At 39.8% G+C, this 23041-nt stretch overlaps 1 protein-coding gene across 15 annotated transcripts in view; it reads left to right on the forward strand.

Annotated features, from left to right (window-relative positions):
• The window catches only part of ARHGEF10 (Rho guanine nucleotide exchange factor 10), a 119472-nt gene that overhangs the window by 12708 nt on the left and 83723 nt on the right, over positions 1–23041 (forward strand). For 11 of the 15 annotated variants that reach the window (XM_075747287.1, XM_075747285.1, XM_075747292.1 and 8 more), the window contains exons 2-3: positions 5980–6055; positions 22179–22349. In XM_075747287.1, the coding sequence (XP_075603402.1) occupies positions 6019–6055; positions 22179–22349 (208 nt within the window). In that variant the 5' untranslated portion in view covers positions 5980–6018. Of the gene's footprint in view, positions 1–3184; positions 3272–5979; positions 6056–22178; positions 22350–23041 lie in introns of all 15 variants that reach the window. The other 4 variants (XM_075747299.1, XM_075747297.1, XM_075747286.1 and 1 more) reach the window with 3 other exon arrangements.

Here is a 23041-nt window from a genome sequence, read left to right on the forward strand (position 1 = left end):
CTGTTAGCTATTAATAAAACCAAATACAAATTAAAAGAAATAACAATCCAGTATTGATACAGCCTTCTTCTATGGCTTACAGCATGTGATGGTAAGCTGTCATAATATAAACGCCTGCTTCGTTCACACCCACTGTAGTATAAAAACAGCTCTATATTTCTTAGGAATAGTCTTGCATGGAGAACAAATTGTGCTATATATACACAGCCATCTTGAGGTACTTAAAAAAAAAAAGAAATTAACCTTCTTTCTTTTACATTCTTTTCTTCTGCTTGCTTCTCTGCACTCTCAAAAGAGTCTATATATCAAATTTCAGCAAGATTTACTTCCCAGCAGGACTTCTGTAGTTAAAGGTGGAAGAAGACTCAGTTGGGCATTACATAGCAATATTCAGTAAGTGATGTGAACATAAGAGGATTTTAAACATTCATAGGCTTTGTCTTCACAGGGATGTTTTTACTGGTTTGTTTTTTTTTTAATTGAATTTTTAGGCTTTCAGGCTTTCTCAGAGAAGTTTCTTTGTAGCTTGCCTGCACTAAGTTTCTCTGTAAGTCACAGTTCCTTGGAAATTAATCTCCTCGTTTCATCTTTGCTGTTTTCTATTAAAAAATGCTCACTGGTTCCTTCTTTCTGCACCGTTAAGAATGAAGAATCCTGATGTTGCTGTAGTTACAGTGTGCACTCTTTGAAGAGAAGGTATGTTGCCTTTACAGTTTTTAGGGTGGTAGAGCTGGAAAACTTGGCTGTGTGTGCCTCTTGGGAGCTCGGGGATAGGTACTGTGCCACCAGGTATGAACGCTGTGCTGCCTTGTAATTTTGGCGGAGTTTGCATTGGTCCTGTTTCTGTTGCCTTATGACTGTTGAAAAAGTAATAACTTTCAGAAAATAGTTTTGAAGAAGTGGAAATGCAGATGTTGATCGGTATTTGGATAGCTGAGAACTTGTGGACTGTCGTTCATCCCACAATTAGAGGAAACTATTGAATGAATTATGGTGTGCAGCCATAGCTGAGAGACCTCCTAGTCCTGGAGGCAGAAGGAGTTACCAGAGGTAATGAGAGGGGAAACTGAGTCGCTGAGTGGAACACTGACTTTCTTCAGTAGTCTTTGGACAAATATAAAGGTGCTTTTCTTTGCTAAAACTGCTGTTTGCTGTGGATTAAGAATTTCAGTCTCTCAGATGCCAGGCTACTGGCCTTTATTATAGAGGTGTTAGTGCTCTGAAATTGTAAGGTCTGCTGTGGGACACTGCAGACTTCCACCTCCTTCCATACCAGCTTTCACAGTTGAAGGTGAGCGCTCTTGATGGAAAATTTGAAATACAGTATTTCACTTGGAAGGAACCTACAATGATCATCTGGTCCAACTGTCTGACCAATTCAGGGCTGACCAAAAGTTAAAACATGTTATTAAAGGCATGGTCCAAATGCCTCTTAAACACTGACAGGCTTGGGGCATCAACCACCTCTCTAGGAAGCCTGTTCCAGGGTTTGACCACCCTCTCAGTAAAGAAATGCTTCCTAACGTCCAATGTAAACCTCCCCTGGTGCAGCTTTGGACCATTCCCATGTGTACTGTCGGTGAGTCCCAGGGAGAAGAGCTCAGCACATCCCTCTCCACTTCCCCTCCTCTGGAAGCTGTAGAGAGCAATGAGGTTGCCCCTCGGCCTCTTTCTCTCCAAACTGGACAAGCCCAAAGCCCTCAGCTGCTCCTTATAGGACATGCCTTCCAGCCCTCTGGGCACAAATGCTGGGACCTGTCCTTGGGGATCATTTCATACTCGGCCAATGATGGTTTCTGGTGCAAGTGCCATTCGAGATCTGAGTCCCGTTCTACTGCATGGGACTTCTCTGCATGAGAAACATCACCCAAGAACATCTGATTTTGATGTGGTATTTTAATGACACTTTATTTTTCTTAAACATTGATTTAAAATTTAGAAATTATTACAGGCTTGTTGAGGCCTAAATATATTGCAATGTATTAAGGGATTTGAATTTTCTTCTTTGCAAATACATACATTTAACATGGTTATTGCTGATTTTTTTTAAAGACAGACTTACAAATTTACCAGGTAAACTGCTGGAATAAAAGCATGCTGCCCTGCTACAGATCAGGGTTTTTTAACAGCAGTAGTCTCTTAGGCTTGGAATATTTTCTTTATGTGGGTTTGCTCAGATAATTGATTGGTTCAATGGCTAACCCATTATAAGCAGACAAACTGGGAACTTGCAAGGTTGGAAAGTTGTCTTCCTCTTCCAGTCTGTAAATAATGAATGAGCTGCCTGTTTCTCCTAACAGTTTGACAGGAAAGGACCGGGTGAAAACGTCAGGAAGCAGACAGGAGAAGCGAGGGCCACTCTTTTGGCCAGAACGGGTCACTTGTCTTTCATAAAAGTGTCTGGGTGCTCCTTGGCCTCTCTCCCAGCATCTGCTAAATATTGGGTACACATGGGAAATGTGGGGGAAGGAGGCAACCTGTAGACCACCAGCGTGGTCCACACTGCCCTCTGCTACCTCTTTACCCTCACCCGAAGGGAAGGAGGTGAAGAGCACTGAGTCGGGTGAATAGTCGGGCAGCTGGAAGCCAACAGGAGATCTTAACCTTTGGTGTAGGTAACTTCAGGAGCTGCTTTCTGTCCCTGTGTTTCTGTGATTGCTGTGGAAGGGAGCAGTTTGAGTCATTAACTAGAGGTTATACTGTGTTTGAGAAATCAATTTTCTGGGGAAAAAAGGCTCCATATTTTGATAACCTTTGTGTCATGTCCAGTATGTCAGGACAGTTTTTCAGCTATCCAGAGTCATAATTTTATAATGCAATACACATGAATATAGTAGCTCATGTGTTTCATGTTTAACAGGTTATTTTTTTCCAATTGGAATTTTTAAATACCTTTGGAATGGAATTTTGGTGTTCTATGCCTTAAAAGCACATAGTTGTTCAGTTTCTTAAATAATTCTGTGTTAAACTAAATAACATACTCAGTGGCCATCATGTTACATGTGGACAGTGTTCAGTGCGGGCCCCGTACAAGTGAGGGACTGGCAAACTGGAGTGAGTCCAGCAAAGGCCGCTGCCATGGTTGGGGGTGGGAACAGGTCAGAGAGGCTGAGGGAACTGGGTTTGTGTCATTTTGAGAAGAAAGAACTTCAGGGGATTGAATTGCAGTCCTCTATTCCTTAAGGCAGGGTTGGAAAGAGGACAGAGCCAGGCATTTTTCAGAGGTGCACAGCAGGAGAATGAGAGGCAATGGCTGCAAGCTGCTGCAGAGGTAATTCCAGTTGGGCGTGAGGGAGAAAGTCTTTCTGGTGTGGCTGGTTAAGCAGAGGAGCAGGCTGTCCTGGGGTGGGGGTGGAAAAGGCCCTGAGCAACCTGATCTCACTTTCAAGACACTGGTCTCGAGTGTATGAGGGAATAATCAGAGGTTTCGTTCAACTTGAGCTGTGATTTCCACGATTCTTGTTTGGATGCATCTGTATGGCTGTGTGGCGTGTAGCTCTGTTAGCAGCAGAATCAATGGGGAAACCACTTGAGCTATAAACACAAACTGCCGTAGGCTGCTAGCCGAATTAAATCATCTGGTTTAACCTTGATTTAAACATCTTTGACTTGAGTTAGTTCCCCTGCCTCTCAATAGAAGAGTGAAAAACTTCTCTTTGAAATATGTTGCTGTTAGAGATCATTCCATGAATGTGCCATCTGCTTCACAAAATGGCAATTATTTTATTTTTATGGAGGGTATTACTGGAATGTACAATACACAAGCTGTCTTTGCTTCTCCAATGTTTTTCTCTGCATCTAAAACATAGAGAAAAATCTGTGGAACTTCAAGATGAATTAATGCAATGTATAAGTCAACCCTTAAGGCATTCTTAAGTGAGAAAGTGTATCTTTCTTCTTGTGAATAACTGCACTGTTCAGATGGGAGCAAGCAGGTCAGTGGCTAGGACTCTAACACTGGGTCTGTGTCCTTCTTCGACAATTCGTGTGTAACTTGAAGCATGTCACTGTGAGCTAGATCAAAACAAGCTGAAAACTTCTGTAGTTCAGCTCTGTGTGTTGATTGTTAGTATTTGCTTGTGAGGAAGAAACTGATTTTTAAAATTGTTGTTGAAGTTAACTTCCACAGGTGTTTAAAAACTTGAATCATACATTTAAATTAAAAAAAATATATATTCTGAAGACCTTTTAGCTACTCTCTTAAAGACATATTTGGAAGAGGTGCCGAGACTGACTTTCAGAAGTTTGTCGGTTATTGCATGCTTCACACTTGAGAATCTATGTTCCAGTGACGATTCAACTTTAAAAGAATAAAGAAGAATAGCCTTTTCTTCAAACCATAGTTTTCCCTCATTTTGGCTGACAATTTTGGTGTGGCAAGATGCATTCCAGACATTTGTAAGCAGAAACACGCCTTTGAGCCTTGCAGATACAAACTGTAGAGAGAAGCTTTAGAAAGGCCACTGTATAGTGAAAGCACATAGTGGAATATTTTGTGTGTTGTAGACAGATGTTGTATATGTGTATGAATCCTTTCTGAGCCTTGGCTCTGAAGCTACTCGGTTTTGTCTAGTACTTGAGTAAGAATTACCAAAGCTTAAGATGATTTAAAAGGGAATTTTGTATGCTCAGAAAATGCAAGTTGTTATGAATTGTCTCATTGTATGAGGATCTGGCACTACCAGAGTTGTTATCCTTCCTGGCACGTCTGTCCTGATGATTTGTCCCTGCATACCTGATGTCAGGGAGGTAAATTGCCTGGTACCTCCCAAGGTTGGATCCTTTTTTTGAGGCACTCCCATTCACTGCCACCTCTTCTGTAAGTGGCAATTGATTTTACCTCTGTGTCGCAATTAATTTAGTTTATTATTTCTCCATCATACCTCGAATTTTGCTATCTCCTTCAATTTATTCTTTTCATGCTTTGGCTATGGAGACTGTCCAAGCCTTGAGCTGTTGTGTGCTGTTGCAAGCAGAAATGGTAGCTTCATGAGATTAACATCTAACCTCAAGAGTAGGACAGAAAACTTAGCATTGGTTCTTCCACTGTCTTGTGTGGCCTTTGGAAACTTACTTTTCCTCCTCAGCCTTGTTCTGAAATCTTTCCTTTTGATATGCTGTCTCTGGAGTTAGAGTGAAAATGGGTTTGGGGCAGAGTGTGTACATTGCTCAGCACGACAGGTCCAGCTTATTCTTCCAGATGATACTGGAATATTGCTATTAAGTACTGTTACGGGGAGGGAAGGAGAATTTCTCTCACAGGTTCTGGGCTTTGCTCTATCCCAGTGTGTATTCTGGACCAAAGTGTCAGAATGCTTTGTAGGTTTATTCCGTTCCTTAAAACATAAGACTGATGGCATTTGAGGAAAGAGGAGGAAAGAGAAGGTGCTCAGGAGACTGTTCACTGGTACTTCACTCTCCTCAGGAGAGGTGAAAGTAGAGGTACTCAAGCGGAGTTTTTAAGATTGCAATAAAAACCCCCCACCCTAAAAAAACACCTCCAAACCACAAACAAAAGAAAAAAGGCCGTATATAAAGTTCGTAGTTAAAACTTGTGATTTCTGATTCTCAAATGGAGAAAAACATCATCAAAACTGATGAGCTTCCTAGAATTTTTCTACCCCTCCCTTTCATGAAGATTTTGAAACAGAATACATACTCCAAACAGGCATTGAAATAACATGTTTTAGTAATCTGTTTGTGATTGTCACAGTGGGAGCTGCAGAGTACCAAATAATTTGAAAACTTCATCTTTCTTCATCTGGCTTATTGAGATCATTACAAGAATTGGCTCCAATACTGAGGGCTGTGTACATAAAAATTTGGACTAAGTGTATTTTGAAGCAAGAAGCCAGGCACATTTCCTCTCTTCCATAATGGTATTAGCTAATAGGTATGAGCTTGGCCAAACGGAAAAGGAGCGTCTCAATATTTGGAAATTATGTTCATCTACAAAACATGTTCCGTTCATTTTTGCAGGGTTTTTCAGTCTGCTGAAGGCACGGTGGATACACTAGGATGGACACAGAGGAATTCCCTCCCCCACCACCAGAAGGTAATTGAAATAGTTTGGGTTTTAAAGCCAATTTTGTTGTAACAATTTGATTATATTTCCAGAAGTGTTTTTACCTCCCCAACACTCCCTTTCCCCATATCACCTTAAGACTTGGTCCCAGTGGTATTGTGCTGAAACATGAGCTCCTGTCATCTACCCTGTCTTGTTCTTGGACCTTGCTTGCTGGTGGTGTGAGAGCATGACGGAAAGAAACCTGGGGAGCAGTTGGTCCTTACAGTCCAAACCTGCAAGTATGTGTTTTCTAAGGCAATATTGTGCGGACTTTATCATCACACCTTCATCGTGTGCTTTGGCAGCCTCAAATGTTCATGCACGTGGTGCCTGGTGGAGAAAAAACAAGTGAAGCCTGTGGCACAGGCAGGATATTTGGACCAGTGTCTCAAATGCCTGGACAGATTTGAAGCCTGAATTGAGGACAGAGAGGGGTGAGTTGTTTCCTCTTACGGCATATGCCGCTTCCACCAAGTGTACTTCATCTGGACAATGTGTGCTGAGGGCTGTAGCTGAAGGACCTTCTTCTGGTGCTGCAGTTCTCTAGCCAGCATGTGTTCCCATGGGAAGCAGAGGGGAAGCATGCACAACTGAACCTCTGTGTGGTCAGAGCACAGAGGTTGATGGAAGAGTATTATGTATGCTGGACTATGGAGCTGGTTCTGTGAAGTTAGCTCTTGGTGCCCCTTGGCTGCTGTATACTGGTAGCTATATGGCAGCTTGTATAGCCCAGGTTTCAGAGGGCATAAAGAGAGGATGTACAAAGGCACCATGTCGTTGCCTTCTACGTTTGTGTTCTCTGTGAGAGAATATGGCTATTATTTTTGCAGTTTGATTTCCTGTAAATGCACCTTTGTGTAGTGCTTGGTATTACGTATTTTAAGTCCTGGAAGGATTTGGCTTTTGATAGTTGGATGCTGGGAGGTTTCTTAGGAGAAGAATTATATGGTTTTTCTGATCATCCCTAAGCACAAGTTTAAGAGTTTTGGAGACCTGTGGGTGAACCCAATACAGCTGTTCTTATTTTGGTAAAGTTGCTAGTATGGTTTGTATAGTTAGTGACTTTCCCAGAAATTTTGGATCTGTCCCTCATATAGGACGTTATTATTTATGGACTTGCACTCTATTATATATACACTGATACATGTATATATTAATATATGTATATTAATAATACACATTATTGCATATAGGACATCTTACTTATTGTTCACACAAAACTTAAACCTATATGAAGCCATTTAAGTATGAAAGAGGATTTGTCTTAGTTATGCTCAGCCACCACTTTTTAGGAATTTGGGAATTACCATCCTAGATCAAGACTGTTTTCTGTCTTAGACACTGCCACAGATTAACTAGTCTGTTACTAGATACTACCTAGGAAATTTGGAATGTGAAAGTAGCAGACAGTTGTGAAATCACCTTTTAATGGGTTAGATTTCTGGCCAGCATTGTTGACAGTTTTATTTATGCTCTGAGATATCACTGAGGTTATTGTTGGCAAAAATGCTTTTCCTATCCCTAATCCATGTGGTCAGGACCCTGAATTTAGCTGTTTTGTTCAGTGACAGTTTCTGTGAAACTGTCTCTGTTGGATAATCCATCTCCAAAGCAATGTAGTGCTGAGGGGGAAGAGTCATCCCTAAGGAATCAATATTTCCACTTGAGCAGGGGCTGCCCTTTTTCAAAGACAGCTAATAATTGTGGCAACTGCTCCAACTTTGTGCAAGCTGTCAGCATGTGGGATACTCTGACAAAAATTCAGGGTGATGTAGTTCAGTACAGTTCCAGAATTCAGGTTCTTTTTCTGCAAAGCTCTATGTGACATGGAGAACTATTTGTGTCGCATCCTTATTTTCAGACATGTCACTCCTTAATAGGCTGAGATTAGACTTCATTTAACATAAATTGAGATTCTGCTCTACCTGATCTTGCGTCAAGGGATGCTTTTCATGTCATCTCAGAAAGCTTTGTCTGAAACTACGGGAACTTGTATGTTTTTTTACTTTACCATTGCTAACTCTCTTTAAAAAGCATGTTAATAAAATGAATATATGTGAAGGTAAATTTTAATAATTACACTAAAATACACTTTAGTTCACTTTCTAGATAATTCTCATGAGCCATTTTGCAGGTGGAAAATAAGTGAGAATTTTAGGGCCAAGTACAACTGCAAATACACATAACAATTAAAGGAAAATTATACAGGATTTTTTGCTAATGGTTGAGGGCTTTTCTGGCATGCGTGTACACTGGCCACCCATAGTGTCTGCTGGGAAGGGATGAGCAGCACCTGCCAGTACCTTCAAACAGCAGGTATATGGGGGGATAACCGTGGCTTGTAAGTGAGGATGAGGCTCCTGCTGGGTGCAGGACCTTTTGCATAATGATTCTAAAATCCCCAATTGGGCCACAGATGAAATCACCTGCTTTTTTTTTTTTTTTTATTAAAGGTCTTGTGATATCACAGGATTTTTCTTCTTTTACCTATTTGTTGTCCTAACTAATATAGCTGTAATGTTGAAAGTCACGTGGGTTCCTTTCCATTTATGGGTAAATACCTTGCACTGTAAATCTCAATTTTATTATTTTCAAGTAGGTTTTCTATGGTTTTGACAAGTAACTTCCATAAATTTATTTGTATCAATCCTAATGTATACAAAGGGGAAAAAGAATGGTAAACCTTCATCTTTGTCATGAGAATGTTGTGAGAATGTATATGAAAGCTATGTGATTAAATTCATGTTAAATGATGTCTTTTCATTAGCAATAACTGTCTGAATCTCTACCTTGTTTAAGTTAAGGTACAGTTAAGGTCAATAGTAGAGCTTCTTCTGCCACTTCTTAATAGGGAAAAACTACATGCGATAAAAGGATGGAAGATAACATATTTAACCTTTATTTATTTCATTTATAATGCTTATGCAACATATCTGCTCATAGCTGTTTGGACATTCCATTCATGCATTGTTAATTAAGCAGTGACAAGTCTGTGCTGGTTAATTCCCTTACCACAAAGCAAATTCAAGTACTGAGGAACTTTAGAAAAATTAATGCCTGTATGCTCCCTCCTCCAGACTGCTTTCAAAAGAGATTCTTCTTCTAGCCATGATTTTTCTCTGTATATTTTGAATGTATGTACGTGTTAGCAGCCAGGGAGTGGTTGGATGGGGGTAGGTACATAGGCTTCCTTGGCTAAGAGCATACTCCAAAAAACTGCTTCCGAAATAGGCACTTGAGATGATAGTACTAGTTCATGTTCCCTTCTTTAGTCTGTCTGTGCATATGAATTTATGCACAAAGTGCTGGTATTTAAGATTTCATACATAAAATATTTCCATGGCTATTTTGTGAAATAAAATAGAGGATGATTCTTGTTCTCTCTATCAACAAAATCCTTTTTCAAAAGCTAAATGAAAACAGTAAATTTTATCACGGCTAAGTTATAATTATGTTTTTAATTGGTTGCTGTAATGGAGTGTCCTTAACCAAACCTGCTTAGATAAGAAAAGGGCATGCTGCAGACCGCAGACTGTGCAGTGAGGAATTAAAAAGCTGGTAATTCTGAGAATCAGGAATTGCATCGTGCTTCTCCTGTAGAGGAGTCATCTTCACGCTGACCAGCTAGGACTGGAGATTGGATGTTTAATGCTAGGATGGTGTTTATGTGTGATGGCCTGTGCTTGTACTATCGCTACTTTATTAGGAGATGTGGTCTCTGACTGTTTTTCATTTCTTTACTGGAAACACGTCTTACGATCTTGCAAAGTGGAAGTCCTTTTCTTTAAGTGAGGCCCTGATAGGTGTTTATCAGGGCCTGTTTCAGAAGGAACACCAGCTTTGTTTGCTCAGCAGGATAGATACCTGACAAACGGCTTTGTACCCAAGGGAAGCTGGGGACAGTGTAGTCTCTGTGTCAAACAAGCTTCTGGTTTTACATTTTCATCTCTGAATGTGTCTGTATCACTGTTTCTGGTACATTGCACTAGACCTCATATGATTTCTGTGTGAAAACTATTAGAGAACCTTGGGTGTGTTTCCTCATACTGAGTATACTTGCCAACAATTCATCCAAGTTGTCCTGCACTGAGTTGCCTTTTACAACAGTTGCAAGACCTAAAATAAGCTTTAAGCTCTGTTTTATAATTAATTGAGTCTATCAAGGTAGGTTAATATATAGTGGTGAGATTTCGAGTATGGCTGCATCGCAGTACAGTTCTTGAATCATGAACAGATGGTATATTTTGTTTCCTATTTATAGGAAATTAATGTATTATATTAAAATTTTGAAGTGAAATATTGACATTTCAGTGTTCGTACAAGGACGTTGTAAGAATGATAACGTAGTCTTCATATTACTGCCAAATACTCTCTTTACCTGAGAGAGAATCACTTGTAACTCTTCTTCATTTGGGAAGTGTGAGGTGCCCGTAAAGACCAGCTGTGGTGGAGAGCTGGATGTTCACTCACCTACACCACTGTCCCCAGAACCGTGGGTAAAGCTGGGTGAGAAATCTTGTTCTGCTGAAGTTTGGGATCTAAGATGTTTTTCAATGGGATGAAATTTTTTTTTTTTTAATGGAAAACAAACTGAGAATATCTCCTAGACACCGATTGTAAGCTCATTTTATACACCTTTTTATACAAATGATGAGCTCTCTAGGGCTGTGAGTGGGATATTTCTTTGTTCCTGATGCGGAGACAAATAGAGCAAGGAGGCCAAGGACTTAAATCTGAATATCCTGTATGTGATCGAGTGCTGTGATTGTGTCCTCCTGTGGTTATTTTTTGTCATTTGCTTGCCAGTGCCAGAACACTAAAATAGTCCTAGTTCCTCTGTCCCTAAGAAGGAAGTCTGGCTTGAGTCTGAGGCTGAGTGAAGTAGGAACAACTATACTCTCATAAAATTTCCTCTTCGGATGACTTTACATATTCTAACCAAAAAAACCCTTTGAAAATTTTTTTTATTAACCCTAGTAGGGAGCTGCAGGATGGCTGCCACGTTTTGCTGTATTTCTCTGCTAGGGGAAGTGCTTTTTATTCTGTGTGCTATATATATTTTTTTCAGCTTAGTTACCTTTTGTACTGTTTAGTGAATGATTTCATAGTTTATTTAGGCTTTAGCTGTTTTACAAGCTAATTTTGTGACTGAGACAAGAGGCAGTTAAATTGAGGCTTTTATAATATTGACAAGAAAAGCACTTGTATGATTTATGTTTTAGTTTATGGAGGTGAAGAACACTGGGGGGACATAAGCTTGTATTTCAGACTAAAGCAAAATAAAAAGACGTTATTTATTATGATTGGGGGATTGAAATAAGAACACTGCTTAAATTAAACTGCAGCTATAAAGGGAGTTGGTCTCGGGCTAAACGGCATTGTTTGTTAGATATCTATTTTCAGCATGCAGACAGTTACAAATGATGGTAAAAAGGGAGCCAGGATTTTAGAAGAATGAGAACAGAATATGATTTGTAGTTATGAATGGTCCCTTGTTTTTGAAGCTGGCAGAAGCTTGCTGGTGTCTGACATCCCATCTGTAACAGAACAATTTATTTATTTCTAAAGATCACATTTCTCTCAGTAAATAAAGCAAAATGCATTGTTTAAGGTAAGGATCAATTATTTTGTGTGACAATTCAGACAAGCTGTGTAACAAAGAGGAACAAAAAATTTCCCATTGCAGAAATGCAGCTACAGTGTCACATGTCACTCCTAATTATGTGGTTTTTCTTCTAGCCCAAGTATATTTGAGTGTTCGGAAAAACAAGAAATAGAAAGAAAGAAAATAGATTAATTAAAAACTTATTTTGGTTTTTGGCATCTACAAAGAAAACACAGTTTACATAGAAGTAATTATACCTTATTTTGTTTTGAAGTAATCAAGTAAAACCTTCGCTAGATGTTTATAACGTGTTAAATGATGAAATGTGATTCACTGTCATAGATTTCTGAGAGGTTGACAATCCTTTTGATAGTATTTGATGTTTTCTTTGTGAAGAATAAGTTATAGCTGTTTTTGTTGTATTCAGCTGCTCTGTAAGGTGACTTTACTGCTGGACTTAACTTGCTAGCTGTGTGCAGGGACAAGGCCCAGACATGTTGATCAGATAGAGCAATTGATGATGAGATAAAGGGCTTCCAAGGGATGTCAGCAACAGCTTATCTTTGGTCTGGGGTAACTAGTATTGTTTGCCTAAAAGACAAACAAATTGTAGAGGAATTTGTACTGACTTTTGGGTATGCTTGCAATGAGTATTTGTGTAAGCTAAGTTCTGACACTTTAATTTCAGTGACCCAACGTATAAGGAGAGGTATGAATTTTATTCTTTTTTTTTTTTCTTTCCTTCTTTTTGCCTTTTTATGGCTTGTATTTAGCATTAACTGGCCAGGATAAATTGCTGCCAAATAACTGAGGAATTTTTTGGTTGAGTTTTTTTTTTAATTCCATTTCACTGATCCCAGCAAATACTCACTAACCATGCCTAAAGCCTCTGTAATGATTCTACTCTAGACTTTACAGACAGATTAACTTTTTTTATACATTGTTATAATTCTTTTATCTTGTGTATGAGCACGGGTAAAAACTTGTTTGCATTATAAGTTAAATCAAGCATCTGAATTATTGAGCGAAACGTTTATTAGGTGCTGCTTGGGTTTGCTGCAGAGAGGAACTGAAACTATGCTTACCAATCTAAGGAAAACATACTTGATAAGCTTTTTTGGGGGGAAAAACCCTCCAACTCCCTATATAGATTGTCTTTTTTCTTCCTCATTAAACTGATCTTTCCCAGGAAAGGTGACCTTGTCATAGTTTCATTAAAATGAATACAGAAGGTGATTTAGCCTGTCAAAGAAGGGTGGTTTTAGGAATACATCTCATTGTTTAGTAGTCTGTTGTTGAGCTCAGTGACTTTGGTTACGTGAGAGCATGATGGTTCCTGAAAATCTGTTGTTGTGTTGGTACGGGTTTCTCCAGGGGCTGAATAAGGATGTGTGTATTTCTGTGCCATGGGGATGCCCACGCTGACCGGTAACTTCCCAGCCTGCATTTCCCAGCTCTATATGTCACATGGAGAGACAACGGGAAATTCAGGTGCTGATGCAATAAGTTGCTCTGGGAGCAGTGAATTGGTTCAGTGTAATGTGTCCGGAGGATCTTGGCATTCTCCTGTATTGCAGAGGAACGTGGAAGTAAAATTAACTTTGGCTGGGATTGCTCTTTCCCACTTGCATATCCAATGGTGACCCACTCATGTTTGCACATGAGGAACACTTGCCAGCCAGATGCTTGAGAAGACTCTTCGTGTTGGAAGACATTCCTTCTGACTTCCCACGTGGACTGGGGGCTCCGAATCACGACGTTCGGTTATGGCAGCTGTCTTCGGCCAAGGCAGGGCTTCCTTTCCCCTCCACGACTAATGAAAGGAGGTTATGAGAAGGACTCTGAGGCTAATGGACTGAAAGGTCTCAAGGAGACACTATCGTTGCCCAGCTCAAGCCAGCGTCCACTGAGGTGATAGAATTTCTGGTAGAAGCTGTCTTAAAAGGGTATTATAAAACAGGATTTTGGAGAGTTCAGTTAGTGAGTCTTGAGGTAAGAATTATTTTTGTGAGTTTGCTTGAATTCCTCAGGTATACTTTTTTTGAACTGCAACAGGACTGTAGCATGTTACGGCAAAGAAGAGCAGGACACGTTAAAACAATAATTAAATGCTAAGAAAGGGAAGGCTATAAAACTCCCTCGCCATTAGTTGCTGGGATAATGGATTTGTCAAACTTAGCATGTATTAAACTTTGTTTACAAATCAGTCTATCTGTATAGTGCTATGTAGGCTGGGCAAAGGAGGTAACAACAGAAATGAGTAGGTGAGAAGCCAGCTAAAATCCAAAATACTTCCTGTGTTGTTCTGGATTTACAGAGCACAACCATTCTGTGCTAGTCTGTAATTTTTTCTGTAGTAAAATGGGCTGTAAGTTTCTGTAAAAGTTGATTTCTAGATTGTTTCCTTGTTTGGAATACATTGAGGAGAAAACACAGATACTTCTATCTAAGTTATTTTTGAGCGTGTGAACAGGTTGCATGCAGTGCAGTTAGATGGAGTTATTGTTGGGAGAAAGGAACCTTTGGCAGTGTGTCCAAAAAAGACAAACCCATCCCCAAAGCCATGTGCATCTTGTGAGCCCCGCCTGGGCTGTTGCCACAGAAGGAGGCTGAGCATATGAATGCCTCTGATGCTGATGAGGCAGTCAGATGCCTTTAGGGGTTCAAAGTGCTGCTTTTGGGAGTGCCAGCAAGTGCTTCAGTTTTGACGTTGCTAGATAAAGGGTTGTTCAGCCTGGACCAATGACCTCAAATTTAGGCATCCCTTTGCCAAAGTCATCTGAAGGTTTGGTCTAGGAGGTATGTACAGTTGTTGGCAAGGTAGAGAAAGGAATGTGATCCAAAAATGAAGCCAAATCTCTTGCTGCTTCTTATCCAAAATGTGTCAGTCTGGTGAAAAGATGTTGCTAGACATAATCCAAGACCTAGGGTACTTAAGCTTTTTCTCTGGGTGGGTTTCAGCTCTTTTTAGTATGCCATACAGTTTATGTACCTGAACTGCCTGTTGTCTTTCTGTAGACGTGGGATCTCGTGCCCCCTGTTTTGGGCCTTCAGGGTCTCTTTCTGCCATTTTCTGCTTCATGGGAATCCCAATTACTCTTAAAGTCCTTTCAGTCCAAGGTTTTCTCAGATGATACAACAGGTTCATGTTGCTAATTAGAGTTAAGCAGACTGTATTAGAGAAATGCATATTCCTCAAACCGTTAAACAGTAATTGCTTCAATGTAAAAAGTAATTATTTGGAAAACTAGATATTAATAGATGATAGCTGCTAGAAAAAAAATGTGAAGAAATAAAGAACAAGCCAGACTGCTCCCACTGGTGGAAATTTCCTTAAAAATGGCCATTTTCTCACAAGTGTATCAACTACGCAGTCAAAACTATATTTCCTAGAAAATTTTCCTTTTGCTTTTTTCTTTACATGACACTTGCATCCTATGGTTAGCCAACATGCTCTATCTCTGCACTGCCAGAGCTGGATACTTCATTTTCCCAATGACTTTGTAGTCCTCCTGCTGTTTGATTTCTGTTTTATTAAAGCTCTCTCGTTCTCCCATTCCCTGCGTGGACTGTCCATTAGGCACCGTATCATAGGTGAGTTCAGCGGTTCGTATGCACAGTGGCTGAGGCTGAGCACCCATCTCTACCAACAGACATGTCAGACAGCAAGGTAGCTTTTGTGTTTTCACTGCTATGCCTCATGTTAGGTGCCTGGTGGCATTTGTACTAATTCAGACTGTTAACTTTGGTACTACTAAGTACTAAGTATATTAGTATTCCTTTAATACTGATGGAAAGCTAATAGCCTTTAATATCGATAGATGGTTTTCAGCATAGATAGAGATCAATCATGTATTTATGCAGTTTTCCAAATAATGGCTGTACATACTTGCCTTACAGAATCTCCTTATAAGGACTTCACTTGCTGCACATCAGCAACATTTCATGGTGAAATTTTAATGGCAGAATCTACTAATACGGTGCTGAGGACCTGCTCATCCAGGGACCAGGCTTGGTCTACATTTCTAGCTGTGGCAGACGATACCAGTGTCACCAGTGTACCGAGTATGAAGGCAGTTAAAGTAAATGGTCACAAAAAGCTGATTTTACATAGCAGCATTTCTGATTATAGCGTGACCAGCTCTGAAAAGCATCTTGTGGAGTTACAAAGGAGTACAGATCTTGCTGGTGGTCCTGCCGCCCCTCTCTGGACAGCCTAGTTCATGTCTAATATTTTTATTTTAGACTTTAAAGGTTTTTTGCAACTTGATTCTTTTAATTTTTAGCTAACTTTAAGCTTAATTTTTAGCATTGTGAGTAGTTTGTAAGATTCAATGTTTTAGATATTTGTAAATCTTTCCTAGCATCCACAGATCTGGGCTGTATTTCAAGAAACAAGTACTCGGCATGCTGTTGTTAGCAGTCTCTCTCTGAAACTTGAGCAGGCAGAATCATCGTTCTTTTGACTTCAATGTTGCATTTGTTTTTTATCCAGAAGAATAATATCTGTTGTGCATGCTTGACAACATAATTAGTATGTGATGTGTATATTTGATATACTAAAGAGACATTTTTATTTATTTCTTCATCATTTATTTGGAGAGAGAGCCTGTTAATTCGTGTGGTTTTGCTTTTGTTTCCATCACTGGAAACATATTTTTGCATGAATGTGTACCGTTTAGTTTTGTTGGGATTTTCTTCTAACTGTTTTCCACAGAGACTTGTAACACTGACATTGCGGTCATGCTTTGGATGCGTGCACGAGCTGTGTGTAATGAGCAGCGTGCCTGTACCGCAGGGACCTGGGCTTCCTGAAGTGCCAGCTTAGCGCAATGTTAAGTCAAAGGGGAATGAAAGTCCACGGCTCCGATCTGCTTCCCATGGGAAGGAGCACTCACCCGTGTGTTTTTGCATACACAGTTTTGCTTAAGACTTTTCTTTCCCCCAGCAAAATAGATGCTTTCCACCTGCGTGACCGTGTGAGGAGCCGATTCATGGATGCCAGTGGTGTGCTGGCAAATGTCATGCTGTGACTTAGAAGTGTCAGTGAAGGGCAGTGTTTGCAGGAGCACTTGCTCTTAAAGCCAGCCTTTGTCTTAGGGTGTCCCTCCTGCCCTGCCCAGTCACTCTGCCCACCTCACCCCTCTCCCTGCACAGGTACAGTAGAGGTGTCGTTTGGGGAAGGCAGGAGAGAGATGTGTAAGCCGGGTACCAGAGCAAAAGGATGCTTAACTTCAGTTTTCTCTCTTGGTACTGAAGAAGTGGTGGTTACAAGTGAGAGAGATGAGCAGGTAAAAAATAGTGTTGCTTTGTAGCTGTAGGAATGCAATCTAATCAGTGCTGAAAGCTGGGACAAACTAGGGGCTATCCAGTGGCAACTGAATCTCTTAAAACCTTTTTGGTAGTTCCTGCTGAATATGAATTCATCATCATTTTCCAAAGGTTTACAAGTTGGCCAGATTGGGGAACTTTTGCAGGCATAAGTGTTTCCTAGCACAAGGTTCATCTTCCTGGCAAATGCCAAGCCTCTGCTAGGAAGTTTCACCTGAAATAAAAACTGTCTGAAGTGTATTAAGGTTGAATAATAAGCAATCAGATTGCTATGCCTGGCTGTTTGCTTTGATTTGTAACCTTTGTAAGTTATCGAATTTTAAAATACCTAAAAATATTCTGAGATAGTAAACTTTTAAAATATTTTTTATGGAAAAATTTTGTGTATTTCAAGATACTTGAGAATTTGGAGAAAACTTGAAGGAAGGTGGGTCTATGCAGTCTCAAGTGTCTTGTTGCAATCCAAAATACACGACTAAAAAATTTCCAATGTGCAGTTTTAAAGGATTTATAAGAACAAGCAGTTCCTGCCAGTCTGCTTTAGGTTCAATTGTATTAATTTTTTTTTTTCACTAAATAATAATGAGGTATTTTCCATCTGAACCATTGTACACTTATTTCCTTCATCAGTCAGTGTAAGATGGTGATATGGTAAAAGTGACTAAAAATGTTTATAATTTAGAAAAAAAAATAGCATTCAATGAGTAAACAAGATAGATTACACTCTAGAGCTCCCCACTTCCTCCCAATTAAGAGAAATATGTTGGAAGAAAAGTAACTGTTAGAGGGAGAAAGGAAAAATAGTTTTTCCTTCCGAGTACGTACATATTTACCATGTCCTGCAGTCTTTAGAAAATTTTGTCATAGTCTTTCAAATAGATGCATTTCCTCTTTTTGATCCATAGTTCCGTGCTAACTTTAAATAAAATAAAAATTAAAAAAAAGGACTACAACTGATTGCAAGGATGACATTCCTAATTATACAGAAGTCTTACTCGGTTTCTAAAGATATTTTTCAAACCTTAAAACATAACATAAAGTTATGTTTCTTGATGGCAGCGTGCCTATTTATGTCCACAGCTTCCAGGTTTGTTGTTACTGTGCTCCAGACTGCTGAACTGTTCCTGCCTGGGGCTCTGTTTCTTTCTTCCATTATCCTGATTTGCTATGGAAAAAACTCAGTTCACTTCTTCAGGATCATCTCTGGTTTACACTATTGCAAGGGAGGACAGATTTTGGGGGTTTAGGGTTTGGTTTTTTTTTGGTTGGTTGGTTGTTTTTTTTCTTCTGTGTTTTCACTATATTGAAAATGCACTTGAAAGGAAGTGCAGAGCTAGTTTGTCTTTCTTCTGTATCTCTAAAATAAACTCTTGAAGAAAACTACTAATGAAGCTTCACTAGCTTAATTTGGCTTTAAAATTAACGTCACTCTTAAACTTGTAACTTTTAGCTGTGTTACATTGAACTATAAATAGTTTAAGGAAAATGAAAAAGAATGGGAAAGCAGATGGTGCCAAGAATGCTTTGCAGTGGCAGAGCAACCAAAAATTGTTCAAATTTGCTTATGCCCCAGCAGATCTCTGTTAGCTTGTTTTTGAAGTAAGCTTAAGAAAAAGTCATTTCACCAAATAACATACCACAGAAAAAAGTCATAAATCTGTGTGTTGTCCTAGCTATTATCAGAGTATATATTCCTTTTTCTAATCCTAAATTTGCACTTTCACACTTTCCAAGTGCTTTTTTGTGTGTGATGTTTTGACATAACCACAACTGTAGAAAAAGTACCTATTTTCAAAATGTAGTTATTCAAGATGTCTTTTTTGTATGATGTAATCTCTGTTTATCTGCAGGGCTGAGTAGCTCTTCAGTTGAAACAGAAATCCCCCCACCCTCTCTTTAGTTTTGTTATTAAAATACTTTTCCCATCAAATGAAATTGTATGCTGTTGAGATTAAAAGCTTTAAGAAGAATATTTTTATTAAGTATGAGACTGAAGTGATCAGTAAATGTAAAGCATTAAAGTTTATCTTTATACCCACAGAATTAAGCAAATGCAGAAGTTATGCAAAGCTGAAATACAGTTTTAAAACTTTCTGAAGTGTGGATATTGGCCTCCAGTCTGCCCTTTCCAAAGGAGAGAGGAATTTTTATCTTTTTTCTTTTTTTTTTTCTTTTTCTTTTGTTTTTGTCTGTTTTGTAATCTTAACCCTCTGTCCCATCAGTGATGTGATTTAGGGGCTCTTTCCAGGCTGTAGTGCCCAATTACAGGGTTCTCCACCTTGTTTATTTCTGATGCAAAGTAAATGTTTCTAAATAAATGAAACAGGGTAGCATTAACAGCCATAATAGAAAAAAGTTAGGTGGCACCATCAATTTTTTTTTACCCTAGTTGAGCAAATCAATTCTTATGTTAGGATTTCTTCCCACAATCATAAAATGTGGGTTGGTTGCTTTTTTAGGGAGAATGGGAAGGCACGTTGAAGGGGAATTGTGCATCGGTTGACCAGGTTCTGCTCCTGGGTCCTGAGTCATTCCTTTTTGCTTTTAGTGTCTCAAATTACTTTTTTTTTTTTTTTTTTTTTTTTTTTGCCAGTGGCAGGTCTTGTCTGTCTCTGACAAATGGCAGTGTGCTGGGCTTGAGTGCCTGGGGAATTGCATCAGTATAAAAGTGGAGTCGAGAGTTACTGGGCATCTGATACCTAAGTTGCTTTATATGCCCTACGGAAGCATCTGGATCCAGAAGCTCCCTAACCTAGCAGCCACAAAACCTCAGAGGTGCTGCTCCCAAGACGTTTCCCTGTGCGGCTCAGACATTTCCTAAGCATACGTTTTTTTTCATTTGCCGATGTCTAGAATTGACCTCCAGTGAGCAGGTGAGTTCATGACTCTCAGCTGAGTCTTGCTCCAGCAATGCCCCAGTTTCCTGAGTGGTCTAATCCTGTAGAAAGTATCAGCTCATTCCAGTAACCTCATCTTCCATCTCCCCACTGTACAAAGTGCAGACAGAGCTACTTCATGTATTCGAAGTGGATGCTGCTGTGGTTCGCTTATGTAGTACAGTGAGAGAAGTGGCAGAGAGCAGTGCATGGACACAAAAAGTTGTGGGTTTGTGACTGTTACTTGCTTGTGACTGCCAGCTACTTCCTTACCTGCCTAGCCTGTGGCACTAACCAACATTTCACACACTGGTAATCACAAAACTCACTCTACTTAGTATTTCACAAGTTTGTGTTTTCCAAATTTGAAATACACAGATATACTGAAAAGGTAAATAAACTGAAAAAACCAGAACTAAAACACCATCACCACCACCTGCTTTTTTTTTTTTCTTTTCCCCATTACTGTCAAGCAGCAAGTAGTACAAAGTCTAGGTAGGCAGATGCTGAATTGGGAAGAATGGTGTGATTGTCATGAATCACATGGAAGAGCTCTGCAGGATTTTTGCATCTTTATGAAAAAAAAAATTGCTAATAGACAAAAGCAAAAATGAAAAGCCTTAATCCAAAGGCTGACTTCTTAGAGAAGGATTTTTAAAAAGCATCAAAATTAAATTAAATGTCCTGCTGCCTCGACCATAAACCATGACAATAAATGCAAGATAACCCCCTTTTTTGTCCCTTACTAGTTTTGCAATTCACTTTTTCTCCTACAGAGAGGCTGCATGGAAGATCTTGTTATTTCTGGCTGTGATAAAATATGCTGGCTCAGCCTGCCTGAAGAAACAGAAGCTTTGGCAGGAATGCTGATTACCATGACAATCTAAGCAGTCTAGAGCTGTGTTTTGTGTGGGTTTTATCACAAAGATACAAAACGTGTCCTGGGTAGTGGAGAAGCTGATAGTATCATCATGACTCAGGAGATCCAGTCGTCCTTGCAAGACTTTGCTTTTCATATTGTGTTACCTGAAAAGGGGGTGGGGGGAACCCTGTCAACTTTTATAACATATTTGTGTATTTATGTATTTTAGCATATATTTCTATTCTATAGTTACATGGGGGGGGGTTTATAACATTTTTAATACATTGTTGAACACCTCTGTAAAAGTAGTCTTGCATGTGGGTTTGAGGAAGACCTTGTGAGGAAGGTCAGCTAGGCCAAAAAATTTCCACAGATTTCCCCCCACTCCCAAGGGGAGCTCGGATAAGAGTTGTGCCTCTAGAAGGTGGGAGAGCAGCTAAGGCAGGTCAAGGGAGGGAGGGATGAAGCCTTTTGGTTTTGGGGTGCTGCAGTGAAGGCTTCTGGAAGCAGCGAGAAGGTTGAGAGATTTGGACATCCCTCCCCAGAGCTGCTCTGGCTCTCTGGAGACTCTGTGCAGTGTCTCTAGAAGAACCTTTGGCTGCTGTGAGCAGGTGATGTGAACACACAGCAAAACCAGGTAGTGCAGGGTTTAACTCTTTGTGGGCTCTCGAGACTCGTGCAGGTGAGAAAAGTAGCACAGAAGGAAACTGCCTGGCACTTCTTCCTGCTCCCCCTCCCCAGCTCCGTGTACAGTGCCAAATCTGTGCTGCAGCGTCTTCAGAAGCAAAGACAAAAATAGGCCCCACGCTCCCGCTTCCTAGCTGTATTAGGGTATAATTATTTCAGCCATTACTTCTTCAAAGGTAAGAACTGAAAGGTCACCCCCCCGCCACCTCCACCAAAGGGCACCTTGTGTATGGTAATAGGGCTAATGGCAAGTTGCATAAGGTCATTGGTTTAAAACTCTCTCAGATTGGAGTAGGAAAACCAATCTGCTGGTCTCTTGTGGTATGTGTGAAGAAGGTTACTGTCACTGGCATTTTGATGCTGTTAAGAAAGAATAGACTTACAAGTTCAAGTTAGAAAACAAAAATGACTTGAAGTTATAAATTCCCAAAGTCCTTGTACAAATAAATTAATCTGTGAAGAATCAGCTGCTTAAGTGTTTTCCTAAAAATGATTTGGTTTTGGTTCTTTATGACAAAAGCAAGGGTATTTGCATTATCAGTTCTTAATTGCTTTCCAAGCAAGTTTACACTAAAGGATTTATTGAAAACTGCATGAGGTTATCAACATTGCAAGGAGCTTTTGTTCTGTTCCAGTAACTTAAAAATCTAAGGGTTCATTGTACAAGCTTCATTCATAGTGTGGAACATTTGCTGGTCCCATGAAATCATTATTAAGAGCAAACAACCAAAAATGTGTCTTTCTGCCCAGTTCTAGACCATGAACCAAAAGCCACGGGTACGAACGATGAAGAGGAGGATGAGGGAGAACAGTTTGACTTTGACAGTGGAGATGAGATACCAGAAGCAGACAGGCAAGCCCTTGTGCCACCTCCTCCTGATCCTGGAAATAACATAGAGCACCACGAGGCTAACGCCACAGGTAAGTCAGCCTGTCGGGCTGTGCCTCCACTAGGTAAATACTCAAGACTGATTATAGGATGCCTTTTCTTGAGAATGCAGTTAAAAATACTTTTAAAAAGAGGTTTCTATGGAAATACCATACAAGTGATTTGAATATTCCTGCTAGTTACACTCGTGGTAGATTTGATGAGGCAAGTGACCATCACAGGTAATTCTTGTGAGGTTTCCTATCCAAGTGTGACATCCAAACCAATGGAGTGGTCTCAGTCACAGTGCCATGCTACAGGAAAACTTTATGCTCTTGTAGCTCTAATGGCATGTGGGTGGCTTGAGATAAGCTGCTTTCACAGCTAAGCTTGCTGATTGCTGGTCTTAAGATGACATTCATAAAATAAGTGGAGTCTAATTGCGTGAATTCTGTTCATAAACAGAAGTCTTATTGTAGTAAACATTGAAACATTTGTTACAACACATGCAAATGTTCCCATTTGATGGGAGGTTAAGTCTGAAAACTCTGGAAATCACTGTATTCTGCTGAAATGGACAACAGCTGATTTTGCTGACTTCGACGCAATTTCCGTTCATAGGCAGAGTCATTGTGCTCATGGCACTTAAAGATAGCTAACTCTTCAGGTGACTATGCAGTTTAACAACATGGAACTTAAATACCATCTTTCCCTGAAAATTTGCTGCTTGCTCACCCTTTTGTGA

Source organism: Balearica regulorum, chromosome 3 (assembly GCF_011004875.1).
Source record: "Balearica regulorum gibbericeps isolate bBalReg1 chromosome 3, bBalReg1.pri, whole genome shotgun sequence".
NCBI classification, from domain to species: domain Eukaryota; kingdom Metazoa; phylum Chordata; class Aves; order Gruiformes; family Gruidae; genus Balearica; species Balearica regulorum.